This window comes from Girardinichthys multiradiatus, chromosome 8 (genome assembly GCF_021462225.1).
Source record: "Girardinichthys multiradiatus isolate DD_20200921_A chromosome 8, DD_fGirMul_XY1, whole genome shotgun sequence".
NCBI classification, from domain to species: domain Eukaryota; kingdom Metazoa; phylum Chordata; class Actinopteri; order Cyprinodontiformes; family Goodeidae; genus Girardinichthys; species Girardinichthys multiradiatus.
The window spans coordinates 38,700,551-38,725,519 of NC_061801.1; the positions used below are offsets into that span (position 1 = coordinate 38,700,551).

The 24,969-nt window shown below is 40.6% G+C and overlaps 1 protein-coding gene across 2 annotated transcripts; it reads left to right on the top strand.

Moving 5' to 3' along the window:
* Positions 1-20,818, top strand: LOC124872029 (phospholipid-transporting ATPase ID-like). Of its 2 annotated transcripts, XM_047371680.1 has the most exons (29): positions 1-183; positions 257-338; positions 2,846-2,944; positions 3,024-3,082; positions 4,257-4,370; positions 4,525-4,623; positions 4,716-4,777; positions 4,889-4,961; positions 5,109-5,179; positions 5,278-5,360; positions 7,046-7,204; positions 8,080-8,168; positions 8,347-8,540; positions 8,641-8,849; positions 11,124-11,167; positions 11,257-11,422; positions 11,740-11,928; positions 12,158-12,273; positions 12,391-12,555; positions 12,694-12,805; positions 12,962-13,067; positions 15,235-15,385; positions 15,484-15,667; positions 15,759-15,982; positions 16,062-16,145; positions 16,265-16,510; positions 17,620-17,758; positions 19,169-19,299; positions 20,349-20,818. In XM_047371680.1, exons 3-29 carry the CDS (start codon positions 2,890-2,892, stop codon positions 20,601-20,603), a joined length of 3,579 nt encoding a protein of 1,192 aa, XP_047227636.1. In that variant the 5' UTR covers positions 1-183; positions 257-338; positions 2,846-2,889; the 3' UTR covers positions 20,604-20,818. The 2 variants fall into 2 exon arrangements, with proteins under 2 accessions (XP_047227636.1, XP_047227637.1); XM_047371681.1 differs by lacking the exon at positions 257-338.
* Positions 20,819-24,969: the final 4,151 nt, after the last annotated feature.

Below are 24,969 nucleotides of genomic sequence, written 5' to 3' on the forward strand. Positions count from 1 at the left end.
CGAGCCATAACGGGTCTTCCTGTATGGATCACAAGCTTATCTGACCCCTTACCTCGTGGACCTCCTTGGTTTCTAATCCCTGCTCTGAATCTGATTCTGGACTGGTGCTTGGCCATCCTTACCGGATTCGAACGGGCTGGGATTGCCTTCATCTAAGACGCAAGCAGACAGACACCAGAACCTGTAAGATCTCCCTGTCTTTGTTTGATTTGACTACGTCCATGTTTGTTCAACCTGACCTTTCTGTTCCTTGCAGGTATGTGACGGATTTACATCCGATTTAAGTTGCCACAGCTGTGTTTGGAGTCCAGGACATGTTGGATCAACACCATAAACTAGTACACATTTTGAACATGCTCCTTTGGATATCATCAGGCTTTATCATAATTGCAGAAGATGTTTGAATACTAGAAGCGTCTGCTTTCTGGTTCTGGACCACGTTTCCTTGATCAGACGCAAGTCTCCTATTCTGAATTTTATTATAGATGTACTTCCTGATCCATTTCAGAAGCTGTTCCCTGATTGGAAGAACTAAAATCTATTTTAAATTCATATTTTATCAAACTGGAAGATAAAATACAGATCAGAGTGTTTGATAAATAACTACCTGCAGATCTGGCTGTTATCTCTGTCGATATCATTGTTACACAGTCAGGAAGGGAGCGGCTGAAGACTTTTACAGCTGTGCAACAACTCTGAAGGACTTTCCAGTATCTAAAAATGCCTCACATGAGACTACATGACTGACATTTTGGCCCTTGAAATGCACAGAAACAGCATTATATTCCAGGCCCACCAATAAACCCTATTTCTCAGCCTCTTATAACAGCAGCCATATGAAGGAGGGCACAGAAAGTGTGTTTTAAATCTAATTTAGTCTACTGTTTATTGGTGCCACTGGTAAGATGTTTAAACTGCCTTAAAGCAAATTCACATTTTATTTTAGCAGCATAATTTAATTTAACTGAAACTTTTTCAAAAATCCGGCTTTTTAATTTGATTAACTTTATTAAAATAGATAAAAATTTTCTTTATTAAAGAGAAATGATTTTTAACAAAATCACCAGCGAGAAAATAATGAGATTTCCAAATAATGTGTTTTAAAATAGGGGTGTCCAACGTGTGGCTAGGGTTACACCTTTAAAAGTTTAGATTCAACACAAATCTTTTATTCACCAAGCCTTTTGCTTTCAGTTGAATTTTAAAAATGATCACCAACATGTTGCAACTTTTACTCATAAGCAGACTTGCACAGACCCATCCATTAAACTTGGCTGAATACAGCAAGCGTTTTTGAAGAAAGAGCGACCCATATTTGGTTTTTGATGCTCAGCCACAAGCTTTTTAATCCCCAAATATTTAAGAATCTATTAACCTTTCTTGCTATGACACATTTGGTGTTTTTAACTAAAAACAAATCTGATTTTTTTGGCCCATGAGTACTTTCAGCCTGGCAAGTTTGGACACCTCTGGTTTAGAATAAATATAACTGAAGCATTCTTTTGACTTTTTATAGTTGATTGGTGTTGAGGAACTTTCAATGAGTGATCCATCTTTCTGGTTTCCTGGGGTAAAAAATGTGACAGTCAGTCAGTCATTTTCTACTTATTCCATAGTGGGTCGTGGGGGAGCTGGTGCCTATCTCCAGCAGTCTATGGGCGGGAGGCGGGGTACACCCTGGACAGGTCGCCAGTCCATCGCAGGGCAACACACAAACAACCATGCACACACTCATTCATACACCTAAGGGCAATTTTAGAGTGACCAATTAACCTAACAGGCATGTCTTTGGACTGTGGGAGGAAGCCGGAGTAATGTGACACTGAAGACGATTTCAGTTAGTCACTCTTCAAAACAGGAAAAACAGGAAAATATCTCATTCAAGTTATGGTAGATCTGTGAACATCTTCGTAGGTTAGAAAATACTTTCAAGAAAAATACCCACTAACCTAAACCTTCTCTTGTGTACAATCAAAAAAATGAAGTGTAAGAGAAGGCTGGAGCAGGATCTGTATTCATTTCGTCACCGCGCAACGGAAGTGAGAAAATCTTCAAAACACTCTGTTAGAGATGTGCAAGAAAGAGGGGTATCTTAGGGTCCCCCTTACAATCCATTAGATGCGTTTTGCCACCGTAGATGGTGCACCACTTCCCCTTTACGCACCGCTCCCCAACAGCCAGGACATTTTAAATTTAAAAGAAAAGCAACAGTGACCTATACCAGAAAACTCATTGGATCATTCAGCAGGATAATGATCCAAAACATCTGACCGACTCAACACAGAACCAATTCAGCAGACAGAAATCAACCTTCCTTAATGACCATCTCAGGCTTCGACCTGAATGTTGTACACCTGTGGGCTGAGATGAAGAGATGAGGGCATCAGAGAGGATCCAGGATTCTGGACCATCTAGACTTTGCACAGAGGAATGGTCAGAGCTCCTTCTCTCTGGATGCTACCACCTTTTCAGATGTTTTAGGAGCCTGAGAAAACGGGTTGCCAAGACTGCTGGTACTGGTACCCCGGACAGCTGGGGTACCGGTAACTGTACCCGGGGAATTTGTTGCAAACAATATTTTTTAACATGGGACATTTTCTCCTCTCAATGAATGTGTCAAAAGATTGGATTTCATTACATTTCTCAGCGTGAGATCCTACTGCACCAATAAAAGATGATTTATTTTAAGACTTTCTCATGTTTTTACCAAAGGTGACAAATTGGGACATTCCCAGGAATTTTACATCAGTTTTCACCACGGCTTCCTTTTTCAGTTGGCCGTATGTTTAACCTCCTAATTCAAAAGAAAGTCTTCTTTACTCATCTGCACCGCCTCACTTTACAGGTCCTCACGATTCCAGTGTGAAAAATGGAAGAGCTCAGCTAAGGATGGGATCAGTCGTGTCGTTCTTTAGAAAGTTGTGTGGAGGGGAGAGGAAGAAAGGTGAGTTCTGATCCAGACAAACTTTAAACGACACATTTTACAACCGTTTCTTTGCTCTCATCGCTTTAACTTTTCACAGAGGAGGAGAGGCTCCTGCGGGCGAATGACCGAGCTTTCAACCTGTCCCAGCAGTACGCTGTAAGTTCACGCTGTACATGGGATCCTTTCTATTGCAACACTCATTGTTTGTGTTGTTGCTGGAGGTGGAAAGTGATAAATATTTGATTGCATTGCTGTGATTGACCAATGTTATAAATGATACAGTATCATGATACTGTCACAGTGTTTATATGTACTATGGCCTTCATAAATAGGGTGAAGTCAGGCAAGTTGGGCAATATTTTGGTTAACTATGTTAAAAAAGACATAAATTCAATATTTTATACATAAGAAGAAACATATCTCCTGAGCAGTGACACAATATTTGGTCAAATGAGCTAAAGTATATAAAAAAAAAAAACAGTAACTTATGCTGATTTTAACTTGTTGATTATTTTTAGCTCATTAAATCCCAGTAACTTTCTTTCTTTATCTGCTTAATGGAGCATCGCTCTAAACCAGTAGTGGAATAATAGGGTCAATCGCATTTAATGAAAAACAACATTTAATGATTTCACATTTTAGTGGTTTTGGTCCCTGTGCCTTATTGCTCATGTATGTGCATGTGCACATGTGTTTGTACATGTGTTATAAGAGCTGGTGGACTTTGTCCTGGTTGTGCCAAACATGTAATTAATGAAATAAAATCATAAAACAAACAGAGTTCATGTAATCTTGGTGAGCTTTTAATAAAGGTTGTCCTTCTCTATGAAGACAGATAAATACAAAACTGAAAAAACACCGTAATGTCAGTCAGAAAGCGACTGAACCAGTTTAAAGCCAGGTATGCCAGGAGGAAACCTTGGTTCTCTAAGGAACAAATGAGGATCAGACTGAAGTTGCCAGAGAGAACACAGACGAAGACCAGGAATGTTCTTTGAAAGGATTAGTCTAAAATGTCATTATTTTTAGAGGACATGTTTTGCACAAAGGAAATACAGCCTTCCAGGAAAGGAACCTTATATACAGCAGAAACAGTTACTTTTTCTTGAAGTAAAAGTAAAAATATAACCAGGAATGCATGATGTTCACTTTGGTTCACAGATGGTCAGAACAGCAATTAAAATATAAAGAGAAGGAAATTTGGAGGGTTTTTTATACCAGCTGCCTTGTGATATTTTAGACATGCATCATGGGATGCCAGCGACATATTTAATTAACTACTTTTACATTAATACTTTAAACAACTTTTTTTATCATTTCTCTTCCTCAGAAAAATGCCATCAAGAGCTCCAAATACAACATTTTCACCTTCCTGCCTCTGAACCTCTTCGAGCAGTTCAGCCGGCTGGCCAACGCCTACTTCCTCTTCCTCCTCATCCTTCAGGTAGACCGTTTTAATCATATTTTCAATTTAACATCTCCTGTTAACATTATTTTGTGGTTTTAAAATTGAAATATAAATATATTTCTGACTATGTTTTTGGCCTTTTTGCAAATGTTACAGTAATTGTTTTTTTTTTTTTTTTGTGGATTGACAGCTAATCCCACAAATCTCTTCTGTCTCCTGGTTCACAACGGCCGTGCCTCTGGCCATAGTGCTCACTGTAACGGGGGTCAAAGATGCTAACGATGACATAGTAAGGGCAAAAAATCAACTTTACTGACAGGAAACTGAACTCAAACATGAGAAAACAATATTTTCCTTTTTGTTTTTATGTGAAATGAGCAGAAGAGACACAAACAAGACAAGCAAGTGAACAACCGCATGGTGAAAGTCCTCATAAACGGAGAGTGAGTTACTGCATCAAAGGTTTTATTATCTGTACATACAAACAGTTAATGAACGCAACCTCTGTGCTCATTATCAAGGCAGATGTTCAGATGTTCTGTGTTCCTTCACAGACTGAGAGAAGAAAAATGGATGAACGTCCAAGTTGGAGATATAGTCAAACTGGAGAGCAACCAGTTTGTCACAGTAAGAATGGGCTTCTTAAAGATTTATCATTTGTTTATGGAAAACTAATGACTACCTAAGTCATTTTTTCTACAACCACAACTGATCTTCATCTTTAGCAAACCCCTGAGCTCTGAGTTTTCCACACTGAACCTTCGATCCTTTCAGGCGGACCTCCTGCTTCTGTCCAGCAGTGAACCTCTCAATCTGATCTATGTGGAAACCGCTGAGTTAGACGGGTGAGTGCGCCATACTGTGCAGATCCTACTTTGTGTGACCATGTGGTTGGATTTTCCATCCGCTGCATCCTTTCTGACGTCTTCTTGGTGTCCACCAGTGAAACCAATCTGAAGGTGAAACAGGGCCTGACTGTCACTGGAGAGATGGGGGACAACATTGAAGCTCTTTCTGCCTTTCAAGGTAACAAGTTCACCTAAACAAGCTGGGATTTTTTGATAACCTTGAATCTTTGGCTTTGATATAACTTTCAATATCTTCAGTTGAAACCAGATATTTACATACACTATATTAGGAAAAACTGTGGTTTTCTAACTGACTTTAAATTAGACAAAGCTTTTCCTGTTTTAGTTTGGATTACCAAAATGATTTCTAATTTACTAAATGTTTGACCTTCAAAAATCTGATTCATCCTTGGGTACAAGTTGCAGATGCCTGAAGGTGCAATCCTAATTATACACAACTATAAACTGTTGTGATTTGTTGGTTTGGAGCTGGACCTAAGACAGGAATGTGGAAGCAGAATAGCGAGAAGAAGAATTTAATGATAAAATGGAAAAACTTACAGCAGGACAACAGGACATGGATCATGGATGAAGAAACAGGCAGTACACCACGGGAGAGCCAGTCATGATAAAGGAGAATAATGGGAGGATCCAGCGAAGAGATACGGTGAACTTAAAAGCTGAGGGAAGTGTGGGAAATGACATGGGATGCTGGTGTGTTAATCAGGAGATTATGTGGAGCAGCTGAGGCAGAAGATACCCAGGCAGACTGAGGGAGACTAATTAACACAGAGGAGCTGAACTAAAACACGAAGAATCATTTAACCAGGGGAAAAAATAAATACTAACCTAACTGGAATAAACTAGAATACATAGGGAACAGAACACCAGAATAAACCAAGAAACCAAAACAACAGAATAACATGGCAACACCTAAAAGACTTTAATGAACACAGAGAAATGAACAGATGATGGCAAGACTGAAAGGAACATAATAAACATCAGGGAGATGATAAGAAAACAAACCAAAACCTAACAGCGTGGGAATGTCCAGCCATCAGGAAGGAGATGGGTTCAATGTCCCAGAGATGAGCATGATTTAGTGTGAAATGTGTGAATCTAACCTAAAACAAAAGCTAAAGACCTTCTGAAGATTCTGGCGGAAGCTGGTAGGAGGCTGAAAAGCCACTCAGAGAGGAAGAAGCCATTACTCCAAAAATAACTTAAAGAAACAGAATACAGTCTGCTAATACACTCAGGGACATGTCCTGCAGTCTGAAGAAACAACACCTGAAGTGTTTGACCATAATTTGAAGGAATAAGTGGGAAACCTGCAAGCCTGGAAAATAACATTCCTACTATGAAGTAAGGAGGTTCTGAGCATCTTTTTGGGGGGTATTTTGCTGCAAAAGGCGACTGGTGCTCTCAAAACAAATGGCATCACACAGAAAGAACATTTTGTGGAAATACTAAAGCAATAGCTGAAAAAAATCAGCGATGAAATTAAAACTTAGAAATTAGCACAAATTCTTCAAAACCAACAAGGAACCTAAGCATGCATCACAAAGCTCAAATCCCATATGGTGAAAAGGTGTGTGAGCAATGCGGCCTGCAAACCTGACCCAGTTACGCCAGTTCTGTCAGGAGGAATGGGCCAAAATTCCAGCAAACTATTGAGAAGTACACACAGTTTAAAGGACAATTCTTCCAAATAGTAACAAATGTATGTAAAATAAAAATAAAAAATCTCTAAAACAAGAACAGTTTAGTCGGATTTAATGTCAGACAGTGAAATAAAAAGGTTTGTTTCATTTTATACGGCGTATGGAAACATCTGGTTTCAGCAATATCTCAATGTTTCAGGTGAAGTTCGATGTGAAGCTCCAAACAACCACTTGGACAAGTTCAAAGGGATCCTGACTGTGAATGGACGTCAATACGGGCTGGACAACGATAAGATACTGCTTAGAGGATGTACCGTGAGGAACACCGAGTGGTCCTTCGGTTTGGTCATCTTTGGAGGTAGGAGTCTGGCCTACAGCCAGAGCGGCTGCTGGTTAGATTGGTATGAAGAGGTATGTTTTAGTTGTTCTAATGAGTGATTCAGTAGACAGGGTGACATAATAAATTCTACAAAAATGATTCAGAAAAAAATAAAAAAATGTTTTGTTTTTGTTTATTTTCTGTTTTAGGTCACTTAGGATCACCAAAATTTCTTAAATACCAGATTTTATTTCAAATGCAGGGACGTTTGCCTACATTTCCTCTGCATTTGGCAGAAAAATTTGCTTTTTAAAATGTTTGGCTCATGATGATCTGTTCTGTGAAGTACACCGGTTCCTCCTGCAGCAAAGCACCCCACAACATGATGCAGCCACCCCCGTACTTCACCTTGTTCTCAGATTCGCAAGCTTTCCCCCTTTTTCATCCAACCAAGGCAATGGTTATTATTGCGAAACAGTTGAATTTCAGTTTTATCAGACCACAGGACATGTCTCCAGAACGAAAGGTCTTTGTCCCTGATTGCAAGCTGTAACCTGGCTTTTTAGGTTGCTTTTTTAGTTATGGCTTCTTCCTTCCTGAGTGGCCTTTCAGCCTATGTGAGTTTTCAGAATAAAAAGATTCATCAGTTCAAATTACTATGCTAATTATCAGGTAAACAATGCATTTTATCGTTTCTCAATTATATATTTCATTATTTTATAATGTGAAGTGCCAAAATCACTTTGGCACTTAATAAAACAACCAAACAGACAAGATCAGTTAGAGCAAATCTAAATACATCTGCCTAATCTACACATGCATACTTCACAATATAAATAGGGAATAGGAGTTTTTTCTCAGTTTTTAGTAACTGGAAGAACTGTCCCGGTGTTTGACTGTGATTGTTTTCTCAGGTCCGGACACCAAGCTCATGCAGAACAGCGGGAGAACCACATTTAAAAGGACCAGCATTGATCAGCTGATGAACATCCTGGTGTTGTGTGTGAGTATAAGCTCGCGCAATAAAAAAAAAACGAATACAAGTAAAAAAAAGAAAAATTCAAGACTTGCAGTTTAGCAAGAGAAAATGATTATTGATCAATCTATGTTTTCTTTTAGCTGATTAATGCTTCCAGTTTTCTTCTTTGAGCAACGAGAAACATGACTCTCCGTTTCATTAGATCTTTGGTTTCCTGGCAACGATCTGTGCCATTTTGACGGTAGGCCACACCATCTGGGAGGTGAAGGAGGGCTCGACCTTCACAGCGTTTCTTCCCCGTCAACCAGGCGTTGATATTCCTCTATCGTCCTTCTACTCCTTCTGGTCCTACGTCATCGTCCTCAACACTGTGGTGCCCATTTCCCTCTATGTCAGGTATACCACCATGCAGGAACACAATGACATTCGATTAGCAGGAACAGTTACGGGACTACATGGGGACTCAGCTCCTTGTATGGCTTTTCTTGTGTGTCAGCGTGGAGATGATCCGTCTTGGGAACAGCTTCTTCATAGACTGGGACAGGAAGATGTACTACCTGAAGAAGGACACTCCTGCTCAGGCCAGGACCACCTCGCTCAACGAGGAGCTGGGTCAGATTAAATACATCTTCAGTGACAAGACCGGCACTCTGACACAGAACATCATGACGTTCAACAAGTGCTCAATCAATGGAAAAAACTATGGTAAGAATCAGAATTTATGGAATAATTTGACAGCTGCTGAGTTTCTTAGTTTGTGTTTGAGCAGTTTCTTATTTTTGTGGTAGTTTGTGGCATTCGGTGAGAAGTATTTGTGGACAAGGTACATTTGTTGGCTAGCAAAGCAGTAGAACCAGTCCATACACTTATCAGAAAAACATCCCCAAAGCATAATACATCCACCACTGTGCTTCACTATAAAAAGGTTTTTTCCAAGAACCGACTCTGCAGTTCACATCGGGACCAACGCTAAACATTTCAGTTTACCAACAAACAAGGTTTTCTGTTGATTTCATACGTTTGCTCACTTAGAAACAAATTAAAACTCTGTTATTTATGTAGTAGTTCTGATTATTTTTGTAGAGACAGAAAATCCAGAACCAAAAACTTAATTTCATGTCACAGACCGAAGAGAAACCATTATGTGAAGGCACACCTGTAGAACATTTTCTGTGTTTGGCCACCAGGTTTGCATACAACTCCTGAAGGACTTTGGCCCACTCATGTTAATGGAGTTTATGGCTGTATGTCTTAGGTCATTATCATGTTAGAAATCCCTTTCTTGACTTCTGTTGAATATATCTGTTCTTGTTGATGGAAGAAAGTTCTCATGCAAGATTTCGTGGTACCTTGCCCCAATCATTAGCTCCTCCATTGTATTCAAGTAAAACTTGGATTTGCATGTCACTGAAATCCCCCAAGAAAGCCTGACTTAGAGGTTGGTGGACAAACCTTTGTTTGAAAGGGCAACAGTAAAACCTTTTCTTTGGTTGACACCCAGGTGGGCAATTTTGGACCACTCCCTTATTCAAACTTTTGCTGTCTCCGCAGATCTTCTGTAGCACTGAAATCTGACGACTAGCTAGACAACTCCTTGTCTTTAATGTGTTTTTGCATGATATATCGAATCGCAGTGATCGTCACAATATCAGTATGTCGCAACAGACGGCTTGGATGCAGTATTTGGCAGGATATAGTATTCCCAGTGCTATCGATGACACATCTGGCCAGTTGAATGCACTCTAACTTTGCTTAATGTCCTAACCAGGCGTATTACTTTAGTGGTTGACGTGCTGAAGCTCATGGATGTTGTTGGGACATTATGTCAAAAAGACACATGTCCTAAAATTTGAGCTTAATCGTAACTTGCCTGAAATCATACAGCCCCGTTAGCCACTCCTAAATCAGATCATTTTCATGCTTGAAAACTGATCCACAACCATCTCTAGGGGTCCGACTGATTGAAGAAAGGTCAAATCTGAGATTTTATGGTACGTTGCTTGTATGGTCCAAGGCCGAGGTAAGAAGGTTCTCCTCTTAGATTTTCTTCCAAACACCGCAGGTCAAGCTGATTTTGGTCTAACCAGATAAACAGCCTCTCCTCCCAGACCTCCTCCGTGTCATTTAGATATTCACTGTCAAACCTGAGACTGCCCTGTAGGTGTACCTTCAATAGCAAGAAGCTGCTAGATTTCAGTCTATTACTCCATACTGCGTTACAGGTGGTGTCCTTGGCAACTGAGGTCCCAACAATCCTCGGATCATTAAGAAGCTCCTCCAGTATAGGTGGGACCTTGTACAGAGCTTCAGAGGAAGGGCGATTAATTATTCTATTTTATTTCTAATTTTCAAATAACCACACAAGGACTTGTTATCTTCTTACCAAGCTTCTTGCTGATGGTCTTATGATCTATTTTATGCCCATTCGTCAATCTTCCCCTCTAGTGGTTATCAAAGTCCTCCTTATAAATTCTCCTTGGTTTAGTTATTCCATGTCAGATTCTCTGTTGTCCTTACCCTGTTTTTCCCCAATCGTTCTGTTCATTAAGTTGTGTTCTCCTCTATGTTCCTCGTCTCTGCATTTGGGTCCCCAACAACACTTAAACAGGAAGTGTGGGGAAAACCAAGCAGGAAGACTCCATTTTCAGGATCCAGACACACATCACAGAACCCCGCTGGTTTGTCAAACGTTGCGGTGGCTGGATCTCTGCTTATTGACCCGGTTCTACAAACTGCGCTGTCATGGCATCAGTAAATGTATTTTGGGAAGTGAACCAATATAGTCACTTGCCCTATTAGCCAGACCACTACATGGGTCCATAACTGAACGTTGCCATTTTGGTAGCTGATCAGTGACATCAAATCAACCTTTAGCTTTTATGTAACATGTTTTTCTCTGGATGAAATTTTGTTTAAATGATTCAACCATAAAATGAGAGTTGAATGCCTGACTCTGACAAACATTTCTCTTTTATTCAGGGGAGCTGTTTGACTTTTTTGGACAAAGAATTGAAATAACCAAGGTAACGGACATCAGGCAATATTTCTTAAGGGTTTGTTAAAGTGCTCTGAGGCAAATTTAGATGAATGTCTATCCATCCAAATTTTGAAGAAAACGCAGAGAGTGGACTTCTCCTGGAACCAGCTGGCAGATCCGAAGTTCATCTTCCATGATTACAGCCTGTTGGAGACGGTAAAGGAGGGAAACCCGGAGGCTCAGGCCTTCTTCCGCCTGCTGGCTCTGTGCCACACCGTCATGCCTGAGGAAAAGAAAGAGGGTCAGAGTCCATCAATAATCTTTTGTTTATTACAAGCACCGACCTTTAAGCTGAGCATATATTTTAAATTCTTCCTTCACAGAGATTGCACATATAGTGGACCTCAACATTCTACTTACCCCTGTAAATATGCTTGAAGTATTATGAAATCCTTTTAACCACGTGGCTGATGACACTAGGGCTTGGATCTGATTCTTAGACCTGAGCTGGACTCGTTTCTAAAATGACTAAAGCTGGTCAGGATTTTAAAATGTTTGATCTTTAATCTTTGATGCCTCCATGAACACCATGTCTTGCTCTTGCCTGTTGTCTACCAGGGGAGCTCAACTATCAGGCTCAGTCCCCTGATGAGGGCGCTCTGGTGACCGCAGCGAGGAACTTTGGGTTTGTTTTCTGGTCACGTACGCCAGAGACCATCACAGTCATAGAGATGGGGAAGAAGGTTACATATCAACTTCTGGCTGTTCTGGACTTCAATAACGTGAGGAAGAGGATGTCAGTGATAGGTGGGAGGAAACAGAGTGTGTGTTTCTACAATAAGGTTTCAAAGATCACATCACAAATATTTATTTAGTTTAACTTCATAAGGGGGGGGGGGGCAGCAAGAAGGTCCTGGGTTCGACTCCCGGCCGGGGGTCTTTCTGCATGGAGTTTGCATGCGTGGGTTCTCTACAACAGATCCAGATTCCTAATGTCAGATTTTTCAAACATTGTCTCTTTAACTCTATTTTCTAGTACGTAACCCTGAAGGCAAGATGACCCTGTACTGCAAAGGTGCAGACACCATCATCTATGAAAGATTACACCCCTCCTGTAACAAACTGAAGGAAGTTACCATGGGACACCTTAATGTGAGAGATACATTTGCTCTTCCTTCTGAGACATTTATAGAATTTCCACCTACCGTTTTATTAACCTCTAAAGGGTCGAAAGATGTGTCTTTAACTGCTCTGAAATGTTAAAACTAGGAATATGCAGGAGACGGCCTTCGCACCCTGGCTCTGGCCTATAAGGACTTGGAGGAGAGCTACATGGAGCGCTGGATGGAGCGCCACCATGAGGCCAGCACAGCCATGGAAGGACGAGAAGAAGGACTTAATCAACTTTATGAAGACATCGAAAAAGACATGATGGTTAGTACATCTGCAAAGCACATAGATGGAGAGACATGGCTTTAACTAGTAGCTGCTTCTTTGTCATGCATGCTGTGTTATAAAGAGGAGATGGCTGAGAATAGGACTTAACAGTGAGCTGCTACCTTCGGTTTCCAGCTGCTAGGAGCCACAGCTGTAGAGGACAAGTTGCAGGACGGCGTGCCTCAGACCATTGAGCAGCTGGCCAAAGCTGACATGAAAATCTGGGTGCTGACTGGTGATAAACAAGGTTGGTGTTGCTAAAAGCTAAAGAAGAAATAATGTAACATGAGGCACAATTCCTTTACTCCCTTAAATAACCCGGTCAATGTGTCTGGTACCTTGTTCATTAGATGTCTGAAGCGTATGAAGCTGACTGCTTATTATTCTCGTTGCTCTGAAACAGAAACGGCAGAAAACATCGGCTATTCTTGCAACATGCTGAGAAATGAGATGAAGGAGATTTTTATTATTGCTGCCAATACAACCGATGGGGTCAAAGAGGAGCTACAGTAAGTCAATCAGTAACTATTTGTTGTTGGGTTGTCTGATTATTTTTACTACATATGCCCAGCAATAAATGCAATTAATGCTTTAGACCCTAAATCAAATACAAAGACAGCACCCTGCATAGTTACTGGCATCCCTAATAAAGATGAATTTATACGTTACTGCAGTGGAAGGATTTTACACTAAAACATTTAGAAAAATCCAACCTCTAATTTGCATTGTTATGACCCAGCTCAACCGGGGTGGAGAACTGTAACCCTGACCTCTTAAAAAGACAAACCGTAGCAAAACCAGGCTACAAACCAAGTAGCAGCTCATAAAAATTCTGAGAAAAAAGACTAGACAAGAAAAATAAATTTAAGCACAGGTCAAAGCTAACCAGAGCACAACGGAGAGACTGTTAGCTCACATAAAACGTACAAAATGCAACAGCAGTCACAACTATCAAAAACATCCAGCAAAAAGGCGAGCTGCTCAACCAAAGACACAGCCGCACCTTTTCTGTGAGGAAGGGCATTTAAATAAGAAGGCCTCTTGAGGGATTGGTTGAGCCATCAGCGGAATGATCCAATCACTCCTGCCAGAGGCTTCAAACAGGAAGCTCCAACCAGGAACAGGAAGCTGCAACTGCACCATCACCTGCAACTAAACAAAAATAAATAAATAAAAAAGAAACAGACGAGGCTATTGGCTGTAACAGAGTAAATTTATCCAAACATTTCTCTAACCCACTCTTCAAAATGGAAAGATAAGAGAACATACCATCCATCTAAGGCAGACATGTGTTGATCTTCGTAGAAAAGGGCTGCAAGACAAAAGCTTCTCACCTAAGTTTGTCCATATCTACAGTCAGAGGAAGCATCCTAGGATATGGCCTTGTCTGTTCTACCATCACAAATGTAAATGTGTGAAGTTTGCAAAGGTCTGCTGGGACCAAGACCTGAAAAGTTGCTTAGGTCACATAACATTTAGACTGAACTGTTTGAGTAATAAAAGCTCTGGGTGGGTCTGGTGCAGGTGAAAGGAGGGACATATGGAAAAAGCACCTCGTGCTCACTGCTAACTACAGCAGAGGACTGTGATGCTGTGGGTACTGGGAACCTTGGAAACCCCTAGGATCAGAGCAAATTAAAAAACGATATAAAATTATGATTTTTGTTGCGTTTCGTTGTCTTCCTCCTTATCCGGGGCCGGGTCGCGGGGGCAGCAGGGTTAGAAAAGACCCCCAGACGTCCCCCTCCCCAGACACCTCCTCCAGCTCCTCCGGGGGGAGCCCAATGCGTTCCCAGGCCAGCCGAGAGACATAGTCCCTCCAGCGTGTCCTGGGCCGTCCCCTGGGCCTCCTTCCGGTGGGACGTGCCTGGAACACCTCCTGAGGAAGGCGTCCAGGAGGCATCTAATATAGATGCCCGAGCCACCTCAACTGGCTCCTCTCGATGTGGAGGAGCAGCTGCTCTACTCCGAGCTCCTCCGCCCTCAGTGGGCCCAGCACCTGCATGAGGGACTGGTGCAAAGAGAAGTGGGCAGCGGACGAAGGTGGAGACCTCGATGACCCGATCTGCGGATGCTTAATTGTGATAGTATCTGTCAGAAAACCAAAAATGGGTCATCGTGGGTTCTTTTAGCAGAATAATGATCCAAAACATGACCTACTTCCATGGCCACCTCAGAGCCCACCCCACTGTTACATGGGCTGAGGTGAAGAGAACTTTGGAGAGGACCCTGCATTCTGGAACATCTAGAAAGGGAGTCAAAGGTCACCAGAATTCCAACATATATTTAATGTTATCTTACTTCTTTCCAAACTACGATAGATACATATTTATCTGTAATGATATGACTTTTATTCTAACCATTTGCAAAAAAATGTATTCTTCTCCTGAGGTTGAGAAGAAAAATCCAAAATTTGTGTTAACCTCCGTCTGATTCAATAAATGAACAATAAGTCTGAACACTCTAGAGGTGCCTGATCCAGTTGTGTCTGATGGGCTCCGAGCCACTCTTACTAAATATGTTTTTCATGGATGGTAAATAAGAAGAGAAAAATAAAGAACTCCCTTCATTATGCATTATTTATGCCTGTCTTATGAATGAATCAGTGAAACACACAGATTACTCTGAATCTTAGCTTTGGTTGTGATTTTCCTGCTATCTCTCTCTTTTTTTTAGGAATGCCAGAAGGAAAATGTGTCCCGGAGCAGCAGAGAAGCCAACAGTGATCAAAGCTCGAGCTGGCCTGCTTTGGCTCCAGAAGACCCAGACTGTCCAGGATGAGAACGTAAACGGAGAGTATGGCCTGATTATTAATGGACACAGCTTGGTAAGAAGCTGTTTTAGACACCATAAGGTTTCAATTCATTGCTGAATCTTTGCTGGACTTATAACATCTTTACAACTGTGTAAACTCTCCACCTTCAGGCCTATGCACTGCAAAAGGACTTGAAGTTGGAGCTGCTGAGGACTGCATGCATGTGCCAGACGGTTATATGCTGCAGGGTCACCCCTCTGCAGAAGGCACAGGTGGTCGAGCTGGTGAAGAAATACAAGCAGACTGTAACTCTGGCCATTGGAGATGGAGCCAATGATGTTAGCATGATCAGGGGTAAAATCAGTGGTTTCAGTCCAACTAAAAGGCTGTGGGGAATCTTGCAGACTGAAACATGACTGAAGGATCTCATTCTTTTGTCTTCTAGCTGCTCATATTGGTGTAGGCATCAGTGGGCAGGAGGGGATGCAGGCTGTTCTCTCCAGCGACTTCTCTTTTGCCCAGTTCCGTTACCTCCAGCGCCTCCTGCTGGTACACGGGCGCTGGTCTTACATTCGCGTGTGCAAGTTCCTACGATATTTCTTTTATAAGAACTTCACCTACACCCTTATTCACTTCTGGTATGCTTTCTTCAGCGGCTTCTCTGCACAGGTAAGTGATAAGTCCTGGAGTTGTCTCACAATTATATATTGTGTGCATGTTGACAGTTTTTTGTTGTTGCTGTCCATAGTCTGTGTATGATGACTGGTTCCTCACCATGTATAATATGGTTTACACGGCTGCTCCTGTTCTTGCCTTGGGCCTTTTTGATCAGGTAGAGGAAATCTTATTATTCTTCAAATATTCAGTCGGTGTAATGGTGCAATATTCTACAATGTTCCCTTAATTCGCCCTCCGGGCATGCTGTACCTTCCTTTTTGCTTTCTCTTGCAGGATGTAAATGACCGCTGGAGTTTGCAATATCCTCAGCTCTACTCTCCTGGCCAGCTCAACAAGTTTTTCAGTAAAAACGTTTTTGTGCGCTGTGTAATGAGGAGCTGCTACACCTCCCTGGTCCTCTTCTTTATCCCATGGGCCGCCATGCACGACACAGTCCGGGATGATGGCAAAGACATCGCGAACTATCAGTCCTTTGCTTTGTTGTTGCAAACCTCCCTGCTGATTGTGATGAGTGCTCAGGTCAGAGGTTACAACAGAAAGATGGCACAGATGTTTTTGTTATATACTTGATAGTCTTGTTCGAATTTTATCATGCATAGTTATGACATAAAAGACATCTCCAGGTCCAAAACAAATGGTAAGATTTTACAAAATGTTTCAAATTATGCATGTTGGCTTAGATAACTGAATAGTCAAACACCTGGAGGAGGTCATAAAGGCTTCCTCATAATTCAGTTTTAACCTAAAAACATGTCATACAAAAGTGATTCCCTGAAAATACTAAAATAATCCTAAAAATAAATATTTGACTCTATCTGTTGAATATACAAGCATTAGTAGGAAGACGTTTAAAGAGGAGACAAAGAAGCAAGAGCTTAGAAGGTTGACACATCTTGGAAGGATCCAAGGAGACAAGAGACAAGATGGTTGACATCTTGTCAGGTCTTTAAAAATCGAAGGACTGAGACGTTTTCTAAGTCAAGCAAAAAGATGTTAAATCTTTTGACATGTCTGAAAAACTCAAGGACCAATAGGTTTTCTAAGACAAGAAACAAGATGTTAGATATCTTGACATGTATAGGAAGAATCCAAGGACCAAGAGATTTTTCTGGTACTAGACACTCAATATCTTGACAGGTGTTGGTAGAATCCTATGACCGAAACATTTCCTAAGAGAAAATATGCAAAACATCTTAACATTTATGGAAAAATCCAATGACCCAGAATTTTTCTAATACAAACGCCAACATTTTAGACATATTGACCTGTGTTGGGGGAATCCAAGGACTGAGAGGATTCCTAAAAAGAAGAGATTAGATCTTGATAGGGTTTTGAAGTTTCCTAAGAACAAGATTAAAGATTCTGGATCTAGAGCCCATAACCGGAGCAGAACTGATACATTTTATCATTTCTGCAAGCAGAATAAATATTTCACACATCTATAGTTCTGTGACTCATGAACAATAAAATACATTAATATAATTGTTACTTAGATTGGTTTTAATTAAAATATTAACAATGTCTGTATACTAATGTCCTGTTAATGTATTTTGCCATACCATTCCTAACATATTAAGTGTATCATTGAGGAAAGTCAAGTAAACAACTGTGTTATTTCTATTTTTCAGATGTTTTTTGACACCTATTACTGGACAGCAATAAACCAGTTTTTTCTGTGGGGCAGCTTGGCTGCCTACATTGCTATCACCTTTACCTTTCTAAGCAACGGCCTTTTTTTCATGTTTCCCACCAGTTTCTTCTTCATTGGTGAGTAAATTTAACTTTTTGTAGAGCGTGGATCTGGCGAGAGAAGGCAGAGAGAAAAGACTTGACTGAGGGAGACCACTCTAGTAGGGTCCTTCACAAGATGACATGGTCGTTGTAACACTTTTAATGTGGTTTAAGGAATTCAGATTTTGCTCCAACACAAAAACTGTTTTTTTAACCTGATTACCAGTTGTACTGGTAATGAACCCTCTCAATCATTGGCACATCGTCCTGATAGAGCTAAAGAGAAAAAAATCTGCCATCAATATCTTAGCATCTGAAATACATAAAGTCATAAAGTGCTTTAATTAGTCCTGCAGCAGCATGCTTCTTTAGGACAATTAATACCATGTCTCTTAATGATACCACCCAATGGTAGAATGTAACAATTAAAAAGTGTGGGACCTAAAATTACACCCTGTGGAACACCATTGATTAAATCAAAACACCTGGATGAAGTATTAGAGGAAATAATTTAAAAAGCTTCTTTTAACATTACAGAGGTCTAAAACCAAACAGTGGCTCTAACGCAGACCTTGTGGCTTTGTAGCAGGCATGCGGAGGGATAGAGGGCATTTAATCATTTTACAGTTCTCAATTTAAACCACTAGATGTCACTAATACATCTACACTGGTTTAAAATGTGTTTAACAATATTTATCCTCAATGTTTGTAGCTGTTGTATGGAATCAAGAAATGTCAGAGTTAGACATAATGATAAACTCAGAGAAGGTCTGCAATGAAGACACAAGCGAGTCAAAGTTATCTTTGGCAGCCAGGGAGAGACAGTCCATTCTCTCAGAGGAGCTGCCCTGTGTCACAACCTTTTATTAAAGAAAGAAAGACACTCATGTTTCAGCATCGTGGGTGTGGCTACACACAGTTTCACAAATACAAATCCTACTGAATAAAACTGATACAGTACACACGTCCACATCTGGCATCCAAGGACACGAAGATTGGCTGGGGTGCGAACAGACCGCTTCCCAAACTCCTCCACACACACAAGTTCCTGCTCAGTCTGCATAGCAACCACCCAAATGCAACTCTAAGACAAGATGACAATTCTGTTAATAGTTCATAAAAGTTCTTCAAAGATAAGTATTCAAACCACTTCTGTCAAAGTTCACAAAACTAAATAAATGAAAATGTCTTTTAATGGCAAATCATAAGGAGAAAGAACCTTTTTAAACCAAGCAATGATCATTCATGTACAAATCGTCCAACACAAACCCTTATTTTGGTACATGTGATACTGTACAACAATAAATACCTCTGAAAATAATAATAATTGTTGTTTGGATTTCAGGCAACAAATGACAAACCTTTTTTTCTGACATTGAAATTCGACTTTTTAATTAGATTTTTGCCTGTGTTCCAATAAATGAAATGAAATGAAATGGATTGCAGGCACAGCGAGGAACTGCTTGAACCAGCCAAACGCGTGGCTGACGGTGTTCCTGACCTGTCTTCTCTGCACCCTGCCTGTGGTGGCCTATCGCTTCTTTCTCATGCAGTTTTATCCCATGATCACTGATAAGGTGAGGAACCACGCAGCACTGATTACAGAGCAACTTTTTTATTCAATCTCTTCTTTTTATATTAAATTCATCTGATGTGTTTGAATAGTTGCTTTCTCTGGTTGTTTTATGCAACAAGCAACGACGACGATTTAATAACTGGAAGCTTAAAGGTAGGAATTTTCTGTAATCCCCAATAGGTCAAAATTATACACACAGGCTCAAATATACACTTACACCCCCACCAATATTTGGTTAAATGTCCCTTTGTAAACTACACCTTGACCACATTCCCACAACATGATGCTGCCACCACCATGCTTGACAGTGGGTGCAGTGTTCTTCGGTTATTAGCATCAGCTTGACTCCTCTAAACACACCCATCATCACTGTGGCCAAACAGCTTAGTCTTTGACTCATCTGAAAACACCATCTCTGTCCATGGTGAAGCAAAAAGCCTTCCTTATAGACAGGGACACTGGTGATTTAGGGACTTCCTAACTTCCTTGGTGGACTATGGAGTGCTTCTGATTATTGAACCCATTTCTCTTACATCTGCTAGTTCCAGTAAGACAATGATTCAAAACATACAAGATGCAAAACTCTATTCATCTTTAATACAAACTTTATGGAACATGAAGAAAACGTGATTTTATTTGCAGTTTAATGACAAAACAAGTAATAAAAAACCTGATGGGCAAAAAAGAAATATTCCATGTACCATTGATATCATTCTGCTGTGGGATTTGGTCGCAGATACTACAGGAATGCCTCTCTGTGGCTCCGGAGCATCAGGCTGTACACCCTGGTTTAAACTAGCTGCACCTGAGTATAGGAGTTGAAAAACAAGTTAAAGACAAACCACCATTGTTGCATTTGCTGCAGACAAAGCTGCTCTAGCTTATAGTTTTGCAGAAGGTAACTGTTACACACTGCAAGACAGTGTGCTAAAGTATTTGCTGAACAGAAGGGTTGAAACTTGGCAGCCAACAAAAACTCTTTCTGTAAATAGACTTCAGCTAAATTTGAGACGTAAAATTGCCATCTTGTACCTCCTTGTCCATCTCTAGGTGAGGTATAAGGCACAAAAGGAGGGAATGCCAACTCCTTCTCCTTATCGGCCACCTCCCAGGCGTATCCGCAGCCGCCGGTCCAGCTACGCCTTCTCCCACTCCCAGGGCTTCGGAGATCTGGTAACTTCCCGCAAATTCCTGCGCCTGAAGATGCGACCATCCCTGTTCGGCCAAAAGGACTCTCCGGTGGTTGAAAATCAGCCACAGGTCTATCGGACCATAACGGAGGAGGCGGAGGAGTCACAGAGTTAGGATGCTTTTATGGACTGAAGTATTATTATTTGTGTTGTTATTTTGAGACTTCTGTATATAAGGATGCTACTGGTAAAGGCACCTAAAATCATGGTATTACTAAAATGAAATTTACACTGAGGTAATGTTTTTTTATTGATAAATAACTGATGACATCACTGTGAAAAAGTTAACTTATACATTAAGCAAAATATGCATTAAAAGCTCACACTGTTGCTTTCTGTATGTTTTGCCTTACTAATGCAGTTCTTGGCCGTGCAGCTTCGTAGTGTACTGAAAGGTTTCACACTTATTTTATTCACAGGTGAAGTGTGTGGGCAGCCCTCAGACAAGATAATGTGCAAAAGCAACCATTTAGTCAGGCGATTCTGACCAGGATAAAAACTTTTGGGCAGAAGTTTCCGCTCTGATTGGCAAAAAGCAGCTTAACTTTGTTTATGCAGCAACAAAGGAACAAATTCAGTTTTACTCAGTTGAAATATATTTTGTTTGGTTGAGATTTTGCAGTATGGCTAAACTTTTACTATTAACATTTCAAACCCTCTGAATTTAAATAACTCAGTTTTCCTGTTGTACTCAACATAGAGAAATTGGTGGTTTTTATATGGTATCTGTGCACCAAAGCAGTGCTCTGTTGCTTAGCTGCATGTCCAGTTAAAGGGAAAGAGCGCCCCCCTGTGGTGTGCTTAGTGTAGGCACAGTAAGAAAAATTGTTTCATTATTTGTCCAAGGTATACCCCCTAACCCTACCCAACGCTGCCAAAAAAGGAATGCTAAAAAAAAGGTAGGTTCACTCTATTTCAGAATAAGTAGAATTGTCCCATTCTTTGCCATATCTTTAAATTTGGGGGAATTAATCTTAACCTGTGGCTTCAAATACACTAAAACACATTTTACATGGTACCTTAATGAAATCATTGTTAAAACAAAACTGCCTCCTTTCACTCAGCAATCTAATGTGAGCATCTGTGCAAAATGAAATGTGCTAACAGGTTTCTGGTGTAGTTCACTCAGGTGTGTTTACAAAATCATGAGGAAGTTCGCTGTCAATGTAAATTAGAGGTGATTGATCAGGAGAAAAACAAGGTAATTGTTCCTTAAAGATTTAGGAGGTGCTAAAATGATCGGTAATGATGCACGCTGTCATGCCACTGGGACAGTGGGCCTTAATGAAGTGAGTTTAAAGCAGGAGGACTGGAGGATGTGATGATGAGGCTTAGGAGGAGGAGACTCGGCGTGGGGGGGGGGGTGGTCTCAGGGAACTGACCTTTCCGATCCTCCTCGGGTGGAACCTGGAACAAGGAGGACAGTGACTGCAAGTGAAGAATGACACCATAAAGTAGAGGAAGATGGATAGGGGAAGATCCAGTTTTATAAAGAGCTTTGAACTACTAAACCTTTAGACAAATTTGTTGTTTTTTGCTAATTTGTTAGAATTTTAGAAAATATCTTAACCTTTGATGCACAATGATTCATTTTTGTACATAAATATTTCCACTTAGGATTTTAAATTTCACATTAATCTTTAAATTCCATGTCTCTCACATTCAGATTCAGCCATTGACCAATATTTGTCCTTAATTGCATCTGCTTCTGACTAAAACTTAATTTTCCCAGATTTCTAAAAATATATATTTTTTCACTTTTGATTAAGCTGGAGAGAACCCATGCATGCACAGGGAGAACATCCAGAAATACAGTGCCTTGCGAAAGTATTCGGCCCCCTTGAACTTTTCAACAACTTGCCACATTTCAGGCTTCAAACATAAAGAAATAAAATTCTAATTTTTTGTGAAGAATCAACAACAAGTGGGACACAATCGTGAAGTGAAATGAAATTTATTGGATGTGTCAAACTTTTTTAACAAATAAAAAACTGAAAAGTGGGGCGTGCAATATTATTCGGCCCCCTTGCGTTAATACTTTGTAGCGCCACCTTTTGCTTCAATTACAGTTGCAAGTCTCTTGGGGTATGTTTCTATCAGTTTTCACATCCAGAGACTGAAATTCTTCCCCATTCTTCCTTGCAAAACAGCTGGAGCTCAGTGAGGTTGGATGGAGAGCGTTCATGAACAGCAGTCTTCAGCTCTTTCCACAGATTCTGGATTGGATTCAGGTCTGGACTTTGACTTGGCCATTCCAACACCTGGATACGTTTATTTGTGAACCATTCCATTGTAGATTTGGCTTTATGTTTTGGATCATTGTCTTGTTGGAAGATAAATCTCCGTCCCAGTCTCAGGTCTCTTGTAGACTCCAACAGGTTTTCTTCCAGAATGGTCCTGTATTTGGCCCCATCCATCTTCCCTGTCCCTGCTGATGAAAAGCAGGCCCAAACCATGATGCTGCCACCACCATGTTTGACAGTGGGGATGGTGTGTTCAGGGTGATGAGCTGTGTTGCTTTTACACCAAACATATCGTTTTGCATTGTGGACAAACAGTTTGATTTTGGTTTCATCTGACCAGAGCACCTTCTTCCACATGTTTGGTGTGTCTCCCAGGTGGCTTGTGGCAAACTTTAAACAACACTTTTTATGGATATCTTTGAGAAATGACTTTCTTCTTGCCACTCTTCCATAAAGGCCAGATCTGTGCAGTGTACGACTGATTGTTGTCCTATGGACAGACTCTCCCACCTCAGCTGTAGATCTCTGCAGTTCATCCAGAGTGATCATGGGCCTCTTGGCTGCATCTCTGATCAGTCTTCTCCTTGTTCGAGACGAAAGTTTAGAGGGACGGCCGGGTCTTGGTAGATTTGCAGTGGTCTGATACTCCTTCCATTTCAATATGATTGCTTGCACAGCGCTCCTTGGGATGTTTAAAGCTTGGGAAATCTTTTTGTACCCAAATCTGGCTTCAAACGTCTCCACAACAGTATCTCGGACCTGCCTGGTGTGTTCCTTGGTCTTCATGATGCTCTCTGCGCTTTGAACAGAACCCTGAGACTATCACAGAGCAGGTGCATTTATACGGAGACTTGATTACACACAGGTGGATTCTATTTATCATCATCAGTCATTTGGGACAACATTGGATCATTCAGAGATCCTCACTGAACTTCTGGAGTGAGTTTGCTGCACTGAAAGCAAAGGGGCTGAATAATATTACACGCCCCACTTTTCAGTTTTTTATTTGTTAAAAAAGTTTGACACATCCAATAAATTTCATTCCACTTCACGATTGTGTCCCACTTGTTGTTGATTCTTCTCTCTCTCTCTCACACACACACACACACACACTCTATAAGAGCAGGAGCCTCTTACTGCTGGTAGAACCTCAACAGACTGGTGGACGCAGCCCAGTAAATGACCCTGAATGGACTGAGGGTGGTCTTCTGTTTAATCAGGAGTTCTCTTGTGCTCAGATGAAACTGTTCAGGTGTCTTCTGTCTCTCAGTGGGACCAACCTAGCTTTATTCTCCAACAGGTGGCGCTCCAGAGTCTGCAGGAAGCTTCTGGTAATTACCAGACATCTCCACTAGTCAGAGCAGTTTCACATAAGCTTTCAGGTCACTGATTCTGTTTGTTTGATAAAACTTTCTTAGAGGACATGATCTAGTAAAATAACTTGGGTTTCAGATGAGCTAAATAATTGCCCAGTTTATGTAATATTTTAATTTCCAGAGAAACTTTCTGAGCTGAATTACAGAAATAGATTGCCTTTAGATGATATTTTAATTTCCTGTGGTCCACCTGTATGTTTTACTCCAATGAAGCTGGATATGCTCACCAAACTAAAAAAAAAAACAGCATTTTACTGTGTGCTCACGTGTTTAAGGGGGGATTTGTGTGATGCATGAGCTTTGTGTTGGAGCATCCCTGCAAATAAGCTGTGTGCAAAGTTTGCAGCTACGCTCTGTTCTGTGTCCTTCCACTGGGGGGCGCTGGAGATTGTCTCCTGCTGCTCAGTCAGGATCACAACAGAGTAGCTCACAGTTCAGAGTAAATTTGAGCTTTTTGCACAAGAAAAATCTGCTTACAAAAGAAAATAAATATTGTATAAGATCTTTATTTTCTTAACAAATCATTGAAGAATAATCCAGAAGTAGTATTTCCTTTAAATGTATGTATTTTAAATTCATTATTTTACTTTTCTATTCTGAAAGTGCAAACTTCAGTATTTTGTGTTTTGTGAAGAATTTTAATTTAGAGCTTGAACCAGATATTTACATACATATGAAAACACATAACGTCTGTCATTAAATCAGACAAATTATCCTGTTTTAGAGTCAGTGATGATCACCAAACGTATTTATTTAAGCTAAAATGCAAAAGAATGACAAAAGATTTTTGAGTAAATGTACTTATTTCTTTCTTCCGATTCTGAAGTTTACATACACTTTGATTTCTATGGGAAATCCCACA

Coding starts and splice junctions, on each gene's coding strand:
- LOC124872029 (XM_047371680.1), top strand. CDS start 2,890: ATGGGATCAGTCGTGTCGTTCTTTAGAAAGTTGTGTGGAGGGGAGAGG. Junction 4,371..4,524: donor TCTTCCTCCTCATCCTTCAG/GTAGACCGTTTT, acceptor GTGGATTGACAG/CTAATCCCACAAATCTCTTC. Junction 7,205..8,079: donor CGGTTTGGTCATCTTTGGAG/GTAGGAGTCTGG, acceptor TTGTTTTCTCAG/GTCCGGACACCAAGCTCATG.